Source organism: Syngnathoides biaculeatus, chromosome 16 (assembly GCF_019802595.1).
Source record: "Syngnathoides biaculeatus isolate LvHL_M chromosome 16, ASM1980259v1, whole genome shotgun sequence".
In the NCBI taxonomy this organism is placed as follows: domain Eukaryota; kingdom Metazoa; phylum Chordata; class Actinopteri; order Syngnathiformes; family Syngnathidae; genus Syngnathoides; species Syngnathoides biaculeatus.
In genome coordinates, this window is record NC_084655.1 from 16,524,144 (window position 1) to 16,540,685 (window position 16,542).

At 43.2% G+C, this 16,542-nt stretch overlaps 1 protein-coding gene across 1 annotated transcript; it reads left to right on the top strand.

Annotated features, from left to right (window-relative positions):
* Positions 1-319: 319 nt before the first annotated feature.
* On the top strand, positions 320-14,954 carry nmt1a (N-myristoyltransferase 1a). Its single transcript, XM_061847000.1, has 13 exons — positions 320-476; positions 659-861; positions 5,828-5,930; positions 7,069-7,213; positions 7,311-7,429; positions 8,432-8,523; positions 8,662-8,778; positions 8,861-9,031; positions 10,483-10,591; positions 10,690-10,860; positions 11,741-11,905; positions 13,209-13,346; positions 13,797-14,954. The coding sequence occupies exons 2-13, from the start codon at positions 758-760 to the stop codon at positions 13,815-13,817; spliced, it is 1,455 nt and encodes a 484-aa protein (XP_061702984.1). The 5' UTR covers positions 320-476; positions 659-757; the 3' UTR covers positions 13,818-14,954.
* The last annotated feature ends 1,588 nt before the right edge of the window (positions 14,955-16,542 follow it).

A 16,542-nucleotide genomic window follows, 5' to 3' on the forward strand; every position in this document is an offset into this window, starting at 1 on the left:
AAAACCACTGAATTAACCTCACATGCATGTTTTGGAAAGTTGGAGGAATATGGAAGTAGATAAGTGCCCCAGGATTTGAATTTGAAATGTAAAGTAATCACTTTTTCAAAAGTTGCTCCAATTCGCTGTCTGAAATTAAATTTGTACAATTCGCTGTGTAGAATTCGTCTGTGCCACCAGGCAGAACACCCAGCCAATCGCAGTTGCGCTTTCTCAGTCACGTGACGTCACATACTAAGAAAGCGTAACTGGATTGGCTGGGTGTTCGGTTCTAACCTGAAATAACCCTGCCCGGTGGCACAGACGGGGAATTTTAGACGAGTTACACTGAAATACAACTATTGAAAATGTGACCGCTTTACATTTCAGATTCAAATCCTGGTAGCACTAATCTACTTCCAGAGAGGAAGCCCAAACATCCAGAGACAACACATGCGAGCCTACGTCATATGCGAAACAATTTCTCCATGCAGCTCGTAATTGTCCAATGAACGGCATTTTTACGACCGTGTTTACCCCCAAAAAGATACAAATTATAATTATCCAAAGCGATCTTCAATTTTGATTAAATACTCGAAAAAAACTCAAAATATTCCATGTGTGCTCTTTTTGAGCGATATACGCAATTTTATTTAAATATATTTTTTCTAACACTCAGAGTGAAGGGGATTCTGACGCAGAAACGGCGGACCAATCACAACGAGGGACGTTTAAAGACCTCGAGGAGCCGCGCTGTCGTCTCACTTCCTGGTAGAAGATGGCGGATGAGAATGAGACAGCAACGCAGCCGGAGAAACAAGACGTAGAGGACCACGGACACTGCAGCGACTGCGAAAACGAGGAGCACCACTTCGACGATGGGTAAGGCCGGTCGGCGGGAACCGCGGCGTTGGAAGAAAAATCATCGCGGGATAACGAGACAAAGTTAACGGCGATCGCACGCTTGCCGTGTCGAGATTGTCGGGAGATGGGTGGGGGTGGGGGGGGAATAGTGGACGATGTTCCGCCCTCTTGTCTTCGTGTTATTGGCTGGAGCGCGTGTTGGCCTGAGTGTTTTGTGATGTGATTGGTCGAGGGTGGTTTTAAAAGTGGGCGGTGTTTCATTTCAAGTCATTAGCAAGGCGTGGTTTGGTCGATTGCGAGCCGAAACACCCTTTGAAACAACTATAGTACAACTCATATTCACACATTTTATCTCTTTCATAATAGTAAAAGGTTTGACTTGATCATCAACGAAATTTATCCTTACATGTGTGCTTAAATACAATACAATGCAATACAAGTAAAGAAATCCGCGTTGAGCCCCGGTTAAGGTTTCGCTAATTAGCGCCTAAAGCTAGCGACTTGAGACAGCGTCCCGCCCACTTGCCTTCACGCCATTGGCTGGGGAGCGTGTTTGCCCGAATGTTCTACGTTGTGGTTGGTCGGGAAAGGTAAAAGTGGGCGGGATTTCAGAGCAAGACCTGGAAGGCTAAGGCTGAGCAAGGCGGTGTAGGCGAGATGAAAACAAAGCTAATGTTCGACCTGGTTGAATATTTAACATATATTCTGATGCTTTGAATCGAGCGACACGCTGAAAGTGAAGCGTCGTAACTATGATAAATGAGTCTCATTCACAATGGAATCTACGCCTATGCCGCGTTGACGTTGGGCTGATTAGCTTCGCGACCTAAGCTAGCTGTCAAACTCTTTTGTCTGCGATGATTTCTTGCTTTTTCGGTGGATTGTAACTAAAAGCAAAAAGAAATACCCGCTTTTTAATGTTTGCCTTTCATAAAGGCCGTTTAACAAAAACGCCATGGTTAACCTGTTTCAATTAAACATCTTAAATGTCCTCTTTATTAAACACACTTTGGAATATAATCCAGAAAACGGGTCTTTTCGTTCGTAATAATGTGAAAACAGATCTTAATACGAAGGTGGGTGTGCTAAAGTTGGCTAAATGTGGATGGTGGTAAATTACAGTGTTTGCCAAGCTTTAGAGTTAAGGCCTAAAATGTTGGGACAGCGATGTGCTCTGTAGTGAGTAATGTCTGCACGGTACTGTCAAGCTTCACTATGCGTATGCCATTTACAATTCGATTCATTTCAATTATAATGTGATTCACTCCCTTTGCAACTATCGTTTGCTTTTTGTGGTAATTACAGACCAAAAACTTGCCAAGAGTAGTTAGGAAGCAGTGTTATAAACTCTCTGTAGACTGGGGAAGAAAATGACTGTCACTGAGTCAAAAACATAATACAGTGGTGAATAGTAATGTAATAATTAGTATTTTTACAGGTTGTTAAGCGGTGACATGCATCTCCTCACACCTGCGGTCTGTTTTTATCAAAAAAGTCCCTTGTAAAATGAAAATAGAATTATTTTCAAGTATTTTGAAATCAAAGGAGTATACTCAGCATGTATTTAGAAGTATAGGTAATTATTATTAATGATTATCACTGTTTAAGTACATTGTATTTACACAGTACTCTTCCACCTACAAGACCTAGTTCTTTACACAATTAAAATACACATATAGTTAAACCGGAGTAACAGTACATGACACTGTACTGTATTGCTTGATGTTATGAAGGGGAAAAAGAAACTCAGTTTCAAGCTCCGTCGAGCATAGAGAACATTTGTGGTGAAGTGGAAGCCCATGGAACAATCCATACAGAATGGTTTGTTTGTCTTCCATTGTCCAGACCCCTCACTCACACCCTTTTTGTTTGTACAGTTGAAGCCAAAAGTTTTTATACAGTGTGCAAAAACACACATTTCTTTTTTTTTTTTTTTTTTTTTGGTCTGACTGAAGTGAAATGAGACTAGTCGTCCACTGTTTCATGTCAGTCAGGATCACCAAAATTATTTCAGTTTGTTAAATGCCACAATAATGAGAGAGAGAATTTCTTGGAAAATTTTACATTTTCTTCCAACTCACAAGTTTGTATACACAAAAAGTACGGTCTTTAAAGAGCGTGGGGAAGCCCAGATGATTAAGTCGTGGCTTTGGAAGCTCCTGATGAGTTAACTGATGACATGAGTTAATTGAGGGCACAACAGGGAATATACTTAAGGCCATACTCTGTTTTGGCTCTGAGAAAGAGAAAGAAGTGTGGACCTCCACAGGTCTGGCTCATCCTTGGGTGTAATTTCCAGATGCTTGAACGTGCCACGTTCATCTGTTCAAACAATCATATGGAAGTATAAACATGGGAATGTCCAGCCATCCCACCACTCAGGAAGGAGAATGGCTCTGTGCCCCGAAGATTAACATTGTTTTGGTCCGAAATGTGCGAATCAACCCCAGAACAAAAGTTAAAGACCTTGTGACGATGCTGGATGAAGCTGGCAAGAAAGTGTCATTTTCTGCAGTGAAAGGAGTCCTGCACCGACATGGTCTGAAAGACCCACTCGTCGAAAATGAAGCCATTACTCCTAAAAAAAACATAAAAAAGACATTACAGTTTGCAGACAGAGACACCAAGACAAATATCTTAACTTTTGGAGACACGTTCTGTGGTCTGATGAAACTCAAGTGGCGCCGTTTTGGCCATAATGACCAACGTTACATCTGGAGGGGAAAAACTGCAGCTCTTCATAAAATAAACGGCTTCACGAAGAAAGAACATTACATGGAGGTATTAATACGTCGGGCTTCAAGTGTACATGCATGACTAGAAGCATGGTCGGTCATGCCCTGCCCGCGAAGGTCATGTGACGCGCCATCTGGGCCCCCGTTGCACTTGGACAATAATGAGATTATCCCGTGTAAGTATGCGGACACAAGGAGAGGGACGCGCGTGCGGCTTCCGTAAAGCGGTTATGTGGGCGCGAAGGCGGCGGCGTAAAGTCATTTAAACTGGACCGAAGGTGAAGCAAGTCGTCTGGAAGGGGTGGGAGGCACGTATGTGATGTGACCTCTTTGATGTTCTTCACTCATGGGGGGAGGAAATTGAAATTTTAAAAAATGTATAAATTTTTTAAATTATAAAACCTATTCAGGTACTATATTTCTCATCCTCCATTTACAAACACATTTGATATTCTCGTGCTTTAGTTAATGTTCAATATTCTTCCATCTTTTTGGGTTGTATTTCAATAGACCACAGGTGTTAAACTCAAGGCCCGGGGGCCAGATCTGGCCTGCCACGTGGTTTTAAATGGCCCGCAAAGCCAAATCTAGAATGTTAATTTCAATTATTCTTGTAAAAATTTGTACAAAAAATTCAAATTGTCATGCATCATAAATGATGAAGTTGAGATATTCCAAGGATTTTTGTGTTCGCAAACATGAATAGTTGAAAAAGACATTACCCTTGATTTCTGATTCCAAAAGTAGATCATAAATTGATGCTATAAATACGATGAGACGATTTAAATATTTGTATTGTTTCACAGTCATAATGGCGCTCTGGGGGAAACCGGAACCAGAAGTGGTCCGTGAGAAAAATGGGCTTGACACCCCCGCAATAGATGGTTGTCAATAGTCATTTTTTGGGGAAAATGTAATAAAAAAAATTATATATTTTTTAAGGTTATGGCTTTCTCCCTGCACGGGCTGCACATCTGTCAATTCCCGGCCTACAGAGCGCCCCTGGTTACAAGCTTCACCCAGTACATTTGTGAAGGAAATACCATTTGGTACATACATACGCCGCAGCTGTGTAAAAGCCGCAAGTGCCCAGATTGAAACACGAGATATTTAACAAAGACAGTTCACAGAGTTTAACGCTAGCACCGTGCTAATGCTAGCGCCGATGTGCAAATGGCACGCTAATGCCGCGCTATTGCTAACATTAGCACCGCACTAACAGAGCCGGTTTAAAAAAAAAAAAAACATACCAGTAAAAGTCACTGAGACACGGCAGTAACACGCTAGCATGGCAGTTACAGGGGCAGACCGGAAAAAGTCACTTCCTCGGCACATATGTTCCACCGGTCTCACTCTTACCTTTTCAGCTCGAGTGCCCCCTTGCACCCATTAGGAAAAAATGCACAAATCAGCCCCATCACTACGTAAACCGCAGGGTTGAAAGCGTGTGGGGGAAAAAAAAGTTGCGGCTTATAGCCCCGAAATTATGGTATGATAGTGTTTAAAGAGGAAGTGATGCAGTGCTGCTTAACACAAACACGTGTGCACGCACACACACACACACACACACACACACAGAAGGCTAATACATTTAATAGATGTCTGCAGCTGAGTCAGCCGTTTGGCTATACCATATATCAAATTCATAATTGACACTTTATCAGAGTACTTTCACCTTGTACCCACAGTGTAGAATTGTACCTGGATGTTGGGAAAGTAACGGTGTACTTTATTTTGTTACAATTTAAATATATTATGTACACTGAACGCCCACCATGGGATAGGGACTGAGCAAGTCAAGAAGGGAGTCAGGGACCAACCTTTTTAGGTGAGTGTAAATCACCTATACATGCCCCAAAATGGTGGTAAGGCACCTTTTTTAATATTAGACAAGGCTATGGCCTTTCTAAATAAAGCTCCTCCCCTCAGTTTAACGATAGTTACTTGGCTCCAAAATGCCACCACATGGTCCCAATCCAATGTATTTTTTTTTTATATTGGACAGAGCTCCGGTCTCAGCTCAAAAACAGCAAACAGGTGAGTTTTTCAGTGAATAATGGAGGATAGATAACCCAAATGCTGAACTGCAAATATGCGGAGGTTCTCTGGATCGAAACTGTTAATAAAACATAATTGCACAGTGACTTTTCGAACAGCCTCTATAATGGTAAAGAGAATTTTATGGTTGAATGCCTTATTTTATTTCTATACATATATACTATTTGTATCTTTTTGTGTTTGTGTACCAGTGACAGGGGCGATGAGAGCGGCGCCAAGAAGAAGAGGAGGAAGCAGAAGAAGAAGAAAAAGAGCAGCGCTGTCACAGAAACCTCTCAAGACCCCCTCGCCAAGGCACGAACATTTACGACTTGACATTTGAAGCCAATTCGTCTCATCGTGATTTTCACGCTTTTCGAACGCTCGACTGCTTCTGGTTGGAAGACAAAGCGCAACTTGTCATTGTTTGATATACAGCAATGCACAAATCTCCCCGGTTCGTCGCAGGAGTTCCACACCAACAAGGAATGTGTGGGGAAATATGTGATTAATAGATTCCATTAAAAAAAAAAAAAAAAGTCTCAAATTAGCATTTCTTTTAAATCATCCACCGAACATGATTTTTGGATGGTGGTGTACAATGATGTACAATAGCAAAGTAAGAAAAAAATGCCAACTTGAATGATGTTTGGTAACTCAAGCAAGATGGTGCTTTAATTTAATTTCTTAAAAAAGTCATTAATTTATAAGATTGAGGATTCCACCCAACAGCCAAAATATATAACCTGTCCTTTCTGAGTATTCAATAAGTCTGGATTGTTTTATTAGTAAATAATGCAGCGTAATTATCGGGAACTGGCAAATACACATCCTATTCTCGCAAATTCGCACACTCAAGATAGGGAAAAGACCTAAAAATGGTGTCCCATACACGAGTGGATGCAATGTTTTAAACCTTTTTTTGCAATAAATATGGAGTAAATTGTGGTAGATGGGAGCTAATGAAAGGGGAATGCGCATTTAAAATTTTGACATCTTTGATTTCATTCACTTGTAATTGCTGCATTAGAATAGATTTATGTATTGCATATAAAAGTTGACTACATTTTTAAAAAGAAACAGGTCTTTGAGGTTACCGTAATTTTGAAGTATAATCCAGTCTTGGAGTATATTGCGCATCCCAAAAAATCAGGAAAACCCTTCTATCATCATACAGTACTTCCTATTAATTTTATGCTGTCCACATGCCCAGGACATAATTATCTCTTTTAAATTTGGAAAAATATTCTTTGTGTGCAAATGCTGTCGTTTGTGTACACATAGCCCACGTTAGAACAAACAGAACACAACTATTAGCTTCAAGGTCCGCAAGTTTCTCTCCCTTCTGATTTTCTCCTCTTTATTTTACTATTTGCGCTCTCACTCTTAAGAGTTTTTAAAGGACCCAAATACTTTGTTTCACCTTCTCTTCATTGTGTCTTCTGTCCCGCAGGTGAATTCGTTGCCCGCCGACAAGCTGCAGGAGATCCAGAAGGCAATCGAGCTCTTCTCAGTGGGCCAAGGTCCAGCCAAGACCATGGAGGAGGCCAGCCGGAGGAGCTACCAGTTCTGGGACACGCAACCCGTGCCCAAGCTGGGTATGACCCCCATCCCCACCACCACCAACAACAACATTGCACGTTAACCAGAGTCCCCCGACGACTACAACGTAGCGCTCTTGTGTTTCGACTTCAGGCGAGACTGTGACATCGCACGGCTCCATCGAGCCTGACAAGGACCACATTCGCGAGGAGCCCTACAGCCTCCCGCAAGGCTTCTCTTGGGACACCCTGGACCTGGGCAACCCTGCTGTGGTAAGACACAGGCAGGAAAAGACTATCATTCAACTAGGACAACTATTTTTTTTTTTTTTTTTTTTTTTACTAATTCAATTTAATGTAAAACGTCAAGCTACCACTTTCAAGTAGTTACCATGTATAAATGTGTAATAACTACTAGAGGCCATGTCTTTATGGTACAGTGACCCCCCCCCCCCCATTCACTGAAAATGGGAGTAGAGACCTGACCCAAATAATGAAAATTTTGCCAATAAATCCTCCTAAAAGGTGTATGAAATTAGATTTGGCTGCCGCAAGATGGTGGGAAAGCACTTAAAACAGAGAGAGGTTATAAAGCATCAACACCGTACATGCAGCACACAATCCTGAACCCAAAATACTTGCACTGTTCAGAAATGAAATTATTCAAATATGGATTATTGATAGTATGAGTCACACTCGCTAGCCTGGGCGCCTGGCTATTGTCGAAGTGCCCTTTGACCCTCAATTGCTCCTACAAACTGATGTGACATCACATGGGCACACGTATATGAACACAAGCCATTCGCACAGTTTCAGTTATTAAAGGGAAAGGAAATCTATATTTTAAAACGTTTTATGTACCACCACGACTCAAACACGGTATTCTCGTTAATATTGCGTTCATCAATTGCCAGCAAACTTGCGGCGCAGCTGTTTTAGGGAACATTACCCTCTGCTGCGCGAGCTCTTGACCATTTTAGTTTGACTTTGACCGTGAAGGAGGTGCATTCATGAACAGACGTAAAAATAGGATTTTTCAAAAACGGATGGAAAAAACACCAAAATGAGATACGGCCAAAGTAATACTTTTCTTTGGCCTGCACACACACAAAAAAAATCAAATATTTTTCTGTGAATAACGGTGTAGGTTCCCCAGAAATCTGCAAACTGCGAATATGCAAGGGTCCACTCTACAGGTGTCTGGGTTTTGCAATAGTAATAATACTATAATAAACAAAAATCATGTCGTTTAATCATTACATTTTTTTCAACCAGCTCAAGGAGCTCTACACTCTCCTCAATGAGAATTATGTGGAAGATGATGACAATATGTTTCGATTTGACTACTCCCCTGATTTCTTGCTCTGGTGAGTTTTTTCATACCTTTTGATGCTTGGCCAATTTTAATAAGTACTCCCCCCCCCCCTCCACACACACACACACCCTCCATGTAACTGGTGACATTTATTGATCTGGATCTTTTTTTTTTTTCATCCCTTTCGCAGGGCTCTGCGGCCCCCGGGCTGGCTGCCGCAGTGGCACTGCGGGGTGCGGGTCAACTCCAACCAGAAACTGGTGGGCTTCATCAGCGCCATCCCCGCGACTATCCGCATCTACGACATGTAAGCGGCTGTCAAATAGTAAATAATAGTGTTGTCAAACAAAAAGACAAAGTAGTTATTAATGTGTTGTTTTTGATTGTAGTGAAAAAAAAATGGTGGAGATCAACTTCCTGTGCGTCCACAAGAAGCTCCGAGCCAAGCGAGTGGCCCCGGTCCTGATCCGAGAGATCACCAGACGCGTCAACCTGCAGGGCATCTTTCAGGCGGTGTACACGGCCGGCGTAGTCCTGCCCAAACCCGTGGGCACCTGCAGGTGGGGGTCCAGACTAGGAAAAAGGAAGGCTGTGTTTGGAATCATTCACTTATTCCCTAAAGGTCAAGTGGCATGAAATGGATGATTTTTAGTATGTTGTTATTAATGATTAAACAGCAGTAACTCCCGCCATGAAAATCCTCTCGAGGGATTTGTTTTCTAGATGAAGCAGGAAGTGACGTACATGGCAGGACAGCCCTCAAGTGGACTCGTTTGTTTCTAATAGTTTTACCTCCGGGAAGGTAGCTCGTTGTTCCTTCGTGTTAGCCAAAATGCCGGCTTCTTGCATTGCTGGACATTGCTCGAACACTCGGGAGGATGGATTTACCCTTCATAAGTTTCTAAGAGACCAAGTTCATCGTGAAAAATGGATTGCACGGGTGCAAAGGACGAGAGCTTCGTGGGTTCCAAATGGTCTCTCATAACGTAACAAAAGATTTGTGTACTTATGACAGGCGTGCTAAATGTGTCGATGTGCGCATAGGACTGTTTCCGTGTCGGGCTCGCCGGCGAAGGCTGCTGCGTCGACTCGCGGACGGCGCCGGCTATGAACAACCCCGTAAAGCGGCTTGCCTCGGCGCCATGATAAGGGACCTCGCCAGCGAAAATGAGCCACCCCGGCTGACCCCTGCTGGCTCGGCCTTCCCGCCGGGGTGGCTCGTTGCAGCCGGCCACCGGCCTTGTCGGCCTGAGTGGCTCGTCGCAGCGCTGGGCCGTGATGGCTCATCTCCGCTGCGGAAGTGGATCGGACGGGGAGGCGGTTTGGCCGTGATCGCATACCATCTAAGTATGCCTCGAAACAATAGGGTAATATTGCCCTGGTAACTTCACTCGGTTTTGAGAGGTTTTCTTCTTGGAAAAGAGCTTCCATGTCAGAGGGGGGCGTGTTCGTCTCCCACAGCAGGGGCCACAGCGTGTTTTCAGTGGGGAATGACGTCACGGGCAGGAGATGCAGCCAATATGGCGACCACTTTGATGTCCAATGAGACTTCCGCAACTTTGCACATGGATGACGCACCCTCCGCTCATATTTATTTTTTTGTATAGACATAGAAGTGAATAACATTTCTTTTAAATTACAATATCTATTTTAGAATGTGTGTGTGTGTATATATATATAGGGATGATACTTGACCTTTAATAACCACATAAGGGGTTTCTATACATTGGACTGTAAATGGCTTGTCTCAATTGCTATATTAATATACCAATGTGCCGAAGGCCCCTAAAAAAATGCACAGTGGGAAGCTAATGGCGCTGGCATTGTAGCTTGCCCCAACCCCCACCCCAATGTCATAGACAACCTAAACTAGTCAAGTCACTCCACATTCCAACAGCACAATAAAATGGCGAACTCACAGTGGCTAGTGATTGTTTCCAAACACCGCTGACATCATGGCGGCCCATGCGGGTTTGCGTGTGCTCATTGTGGATTTGTTTTTTGTGTGCAGGTACTGGCATCGCTCGCTGAACTCTCGCAAACTGATCGAAGTGAAGTTCTCCCACTTGAGCAGGAACATGACGATGCAGCGCACCATGAAGCTTTTCCGCCTGCCCGAGGTTCGTTTGGGCGACGGCACAAACTCACCGTCCTCTTTATTAGGCACACACACCCTTAGCTCGCCTACCCGACACGGACCCCCTCTTTTCACCAACAGGCCCCCAAGACGTCGGGTCTGCGGCCGATGACCAAGAAGGACGTGCCGGCCGTGTGCCGCCTCCTGCGCGAGTACCTGAGCCAGTTCAACCTGGTGCCCGTCATGAACCAGGAGGAGGTGTCCCATTGGCTGCTGCCCCGCGACAACATCGTCGACACGTACCTGGTGGAGGTAAGGGGAACCAGATAATATAACAGTTCATCAAAGAAATATATGATAATTACATCACAGTGTGCTAATCGTATTAATGATGCTGTATGAGCGACACGTCATTATTTATGATGACACAGCATTAAAAATGAAAGTAACCCTGTTAGTAAAATTACAGTGTAAGGGGTGAGCCCTGATGCGAATGTTGTCACCCGATCAGTCTGCTTTGTAAAAATGTAAATATAGTAACATGCATAAAGGGTCATGGAATATTAAAATGCACATTAAAGTTAATACAAATATACAGTACAGTGAATACTTGGTTCTCGAACGTCTCTGTTGAAAATTTTCTTTGCTTCTGTTTTCAAAAGAAAATCGGTACACGAACGCCTGCGACAGGAAATAAGATAATGCGCGCAGCCCGATCAGCTGACCCACAATGCGCGTTGTTATTGTGAATTCGAATGCACCACGATAAAACCCGGAAATAACATAACGTGCGCAGCCCGATCAACTGACCCACAACACACGTTTTTATTGTGAATTCGAACGCACTGCGAAAAAACCCCGAAATAACAACGTGCGCGGCCCAACCAGCTGATCCACAACGCACGTTATTGTGTATAATGCAGCCACTGTACCCAAATGCGGGAAATATCGATTCGGTTTTCGAACAAATTGCTTTTCCAACTGCCTTCTGGAACAGATTATGGTCGAGAACCGAGGTTGTACTGTTATTTCTATCGTGGGCAGACACTCCAGACAACTATTTGCTACAAACATAAAAAAAAGTTTTCGGATTATGTCTTCTGACAGTAAGCGTCGCACAAATGTTAGAAAGAAGTGAAGCATTCCAAAAACTTTTTGACAACGTGTAAATATCTTATCCTTTCCCTGGCAGAACGAGGGCAAAGTGACGGACTTCCTGAGTTTCTACACGCTGCCGTCCACCATCATGAACCACCCGGTGCACCGCACCCTCAAGGCCGCGTACTCCTTCTACAACGTTCACACAACCACCCCGCTGCTGGACCTCATGTCCGACGCCCTCATTCTTGCCAAATCGGTGCGTAATAGAACGCGTATATGTACCGCAATTCCCGGCCTACACAGCACACCTGCTTATAAGCCTCACCCAGTACATTTGTAAAGGAAATACCATTTGGTACATATTTAAACCGCAGCCGTATAAAAGCCGCAAGTTAAAACCAACATTGAAACATGAGATAGTTACAAAAAAAAGACAGTACAGAGAGAGATTTTAACGCTAGTGCTGCGCTAACGCTCTTGCCACCGCGCTAATGCCACTGCACTAATGCTAACACTAGCGCCGCTGTGCTAACGCTAGTGCTGCCGCATTAACATGGCCAGTGTGACTGTCTGAGCGCTCCCAGTGCTGAAAGGTCTTCTTCAGGTTAATGCACATGCGCGTATATTTTTTTTTTTTTTACATTTTTCTACTTTTTCTACTTCCGTGCCAGTCATGCTTCTTACGCGTGTTCTTTTTCGCTCCGCTTCCACGTGTTCATTTTTGCTCCGTTTCAAACAATACGTTCACATTTGTTTCTGTATTCTTTCATTCGCTGTGTTCGGCTTTGTGAGACGTCCATAGCGAAATGAACGTGGAGCGAAAATAAAATGAACAGGCGGAAGTGGAGCGAAAATGAACACGCGTAAGAAGCATGACTGGCACGGAAGTAGAAAAATTTAAAAAAATTATACGCGCATGTGCATTAATCCTAAGGGGACTTTTCAGCACGGGGTAGCGCTCAGACCGTGACATCGGTTTAAAAACAAAAAAACATACTGGTAAAAATCACTGAGACATGCCAGTAACACCCTAGCACAGCACTAACTGGGCCAGAGCAGTAAAGTTACTTCCTCGGCAGGTATATTCCACCGGTCCAGACAGTACACGAAGAGTTTGACGCTAACGCTAGCGCCGCCGTGCAAATTCTAACGCTAATGACGTTGCGCTAACGCTGAACCTAGCACCGCCTCAACGCTAGCGCAATGCTAACACAAGTGCCGCGCTAAGAGGGCAGGTTAAAAACAAAAACATATTGTTAAAAATCACTGAAACATGGTAGAAACACGCTAGCGCAGCGCTAACAGGGCCGGACAGACACCGGACACTTCCTTGGCACATATATTTCACCAGTCTCACTCTTACCTTTTCTGCTCGAGTGCCCCCTTCCGTCCGTGAGGAAAAAAAATGCACAAATCAGCCGCGTCACCGCATAAACCTCAGGGTTGAAAGCGTGCGGGGGAAAAAAAAAGTTGCGATTTTTAGGCCAGATTTTACGGTAGTCCTTTTCCATCAACATCATCTGAATGTGCTGAATGTATTTTTTTTTTTTCTCATACAGAAAGGTTTTGACGTCTTCAACGCACTGGACCTCATGGAAAACAAGACTTTCCTGGAGAAGCTCAAGTTCGGCATCGGCGATGGCAATCTACAGTATTACCTTTACAATTGGAAGTGTCCCAGTATGGGCTCAGAAAAGGTATCGTTTCTTGCCAAATTGCACTATTTCAATACAGTGTAGTAAATCACAGATACATTGTGTTGGAAAAATTTTTGCATATTTGATTGGGGGTGGAGGAGTCTATTACAGAGCATGTAAAGTTAAAGTGTGATTTAAAACAAAATTTGAAATAGTCTATTTTGGAGAAATGCAGCAATAAGCGAACCGGATTCCTCATTTCTAACTGTATTCCTCAGTCTTTGCACCCCGTTTGTCACTGCCTTCCCCAAAATGGTGGTCCATGACAAAGCGTCGTCGCCAAAACGGGGGCCCATTTTGAAATGCAGCCCCATAATGATCGCCTTTTATCCCGTATTTGACTATACTTACTTCAAAATGGCCAAAGTGGCCGATTTCTTTGTGTCGTCCCTCCAAATAGTTGTCCACTTCTAATCACGCCCCCCCAAATGATGCGCTATTTCTCTGCAGGTTGGCCTGGTCCTGCAGTGACGCCGCCCCCCCCCCCCCCCATCTCCTCCCCAACGCCCAACCTGACGGCGTTAAGTGTTACAAGACCACCGTGACCGCACCATCGCACCCGCCACCTGACTGATGGGCTTGAAGACTCTTTCAAAGAAGGAGGCCCATTTTTACTTTTTTTTTTTTTTTTTTTTTTTTCCCCTCCTCCCCCCCAACAGTCATTTTAGAACTTTTGGAGCTGCACTATTGCTGCCAGCCAATGGGGAGCCTCCCCTCCCCCCCTCCCATACACCAACCTTAAAGTTATTGCAGTTCTATAAGAAGGGTGATTCTACCAAGACACACACAACCAAGCAGTTTGCGGGGGTCAACCTCATCATCACATCAACCATAAAAAGACAACAAAAACATGTAAATAATCAACAGCACGACTGCTAATTTGTGGCCTAACATGCGCACCACTACTGTTTTACGTTTGGAGTGATATTTTTTTTTCTTCTTTTTTTTGGGCAAGTACAATTTGACATTAATTATAGAGGTAATTTTTTAAAAAAAGTTTTTTTTTTTTTTTTAAATAATGGAGAGGTAATTCATGTTGTGGTGATAACCTAACATAAGATAATAGCAAGGGCTTTGCTCATTCCCGCTTGATCGTCTCTAATTTCCTTATCCTGGTGTCATCCGAGGGGTGGGGGGAAAAAAAAAAAAGAATCACAGCGGGCGAGGTACAAAAGGGGTGGTCCTCCCCCCCGCCAACCGGATTTGCCACGCTGTGATTGTGTGCACCAGACTTTGATGCCTTTATCAATAATCCTGCTGTTAAAGCTCACTAATACAACGTCTTATTGCTGAAGCGTTTGTTACACCCCTCCCTACGAGGTCATAAAACATCCCCCCCCCATGAGGTCATAAAATCATGACGGACAATGTGGCGTTTCCAAAGTAAATAGAAGCTTGCAAGTGTGGAAAAAAAAAAAAAGCAATGTCCTTCATTTCAAAATGCAGTGTGTGAAAGAGTGATAACTGGGTGGGGTAAAAAGGGGTGTTAAAAAAATAAAATTCAGTTAAAAATTGAGGTTTTTGCAATCATGTTGACAAAATGGATGACAGCGTGTGAAGCTGTGAGTGACCGCTTTGGAGCAAGAAATAAAATCTGCGAAAAATGTATTTTTCCTTTCTTGTCAGAAAAAAAAAAAACGTGTTTATGTTGACATATATTGTGGATTGTATTGCCAAGCAAACGTGTTCAAAACTAACTTGTGCTGGGCTTCAACAGAAGAGTTCTGCTTTATCTTTTTTTCCATCAAATAGGGCTAAATACAGTACTTTTAAGATAAAGCAAGAGGTAAGTTTTCTCTGAATACATTTCCCCTTAATGTACCTTAAAATGCTAATCATCAAACAGGTTATTAGTATGTTACCAAGCACAAAAATATATTCATAATTTGATTTCCAACACCTTAAGGCTATGTAATTATGCTGTTTTTGTTACTACTGTAAATACACACACACACACACACATATATATATATATATAAATGTCACATCCATCTATCCATTTTCTTTGCCGCTTATCCTCACAAGGGTCGTGGGGAGTGCCAGAGCCTATCCCAGCTGTCAACAGGCGGGGGGGTACACCCTGAGCTGGCTGCCAGCCAATCGCAGGGCACATCTGGACAAACAGCCGCACTCAAATTCACACCTTGGGACAATTTAGAGCAGGGGTGTCGAACTCAATTTTGTCGCGGGCCACGTAGTTATTTTCCCTCAGAGGGGTGTTATGAATGTGAAACCATGAAAATCTTTCACCTCATATTTACAAATGAAATTTGTGAGGTAGTTTTGTAATCACAAATCAAGGGTCATGGGTTTGTGAACTATTACTGTTGTTTGGGCACAGAATATTGCTCGCAATACCTCAATGTTATTTATATGACAATTTGAAACTAATATAGATTTGTTTTTTTAAATCATGGAAGCTGATACATACAATTTTGCGGGCCACATAAAATCATGCGGCGGGTCAAATCTAGCCCCCGGGCCCTGAGTTTGACACCTGCGATTTAGAATATTCCAATTGATGTCGCTTGTTTTTGGGGATGTGGGAGGAAACCAGAGCACCCGGATGAAACCCGCGTAGGCACGGGGAGAACATGCAAACTCCACACAGGCGGTTCCGGGATTGAACCCAGGACCTCGGAACTGTGAGGCCAATGCTTTACCAGTTGATCCACCGTGTCGCTAAATGTAATATAATGAATGTTTTTTTCCCCCACACTTGAATATAAATTCTGTAGCATAATTTTTTTTCCCTAATACCTGGACGTGGGTTGTTAGAACGTCACTGAGAAATTAATTGTGACTAGCTAACATGGGCCCAGCGGTGCGAGCAAAACTGGCCGCTATCCTTATGAACCTGCCCATGATTTTGCATAGACCAAAATGAGGAATATTTCTAACCAAGTGGTCACCTCGATAACAAGCTCTCTAGTAGTTGTTATGTTTGTTTTTTGTTCAACGACTAACTTAGTTTTGGGAGAACTTGCGAAACGGGGTAGGGGTGTCAAACTCATTTTGGTCAAGGATCACATTATAATTTCAATTTCCCTCAGTGAGCCGTTATGACATTGAAACCATGCCTCATCATCTTCTCTCATGTACACAACAAATTGGGTGAGAAGTAGTTTTAAAGTCAGTTCCTCAACTATTGATCAAATTACTATAAAAAGAGGAAGGGTAGCAAAAAAAGGCAAAC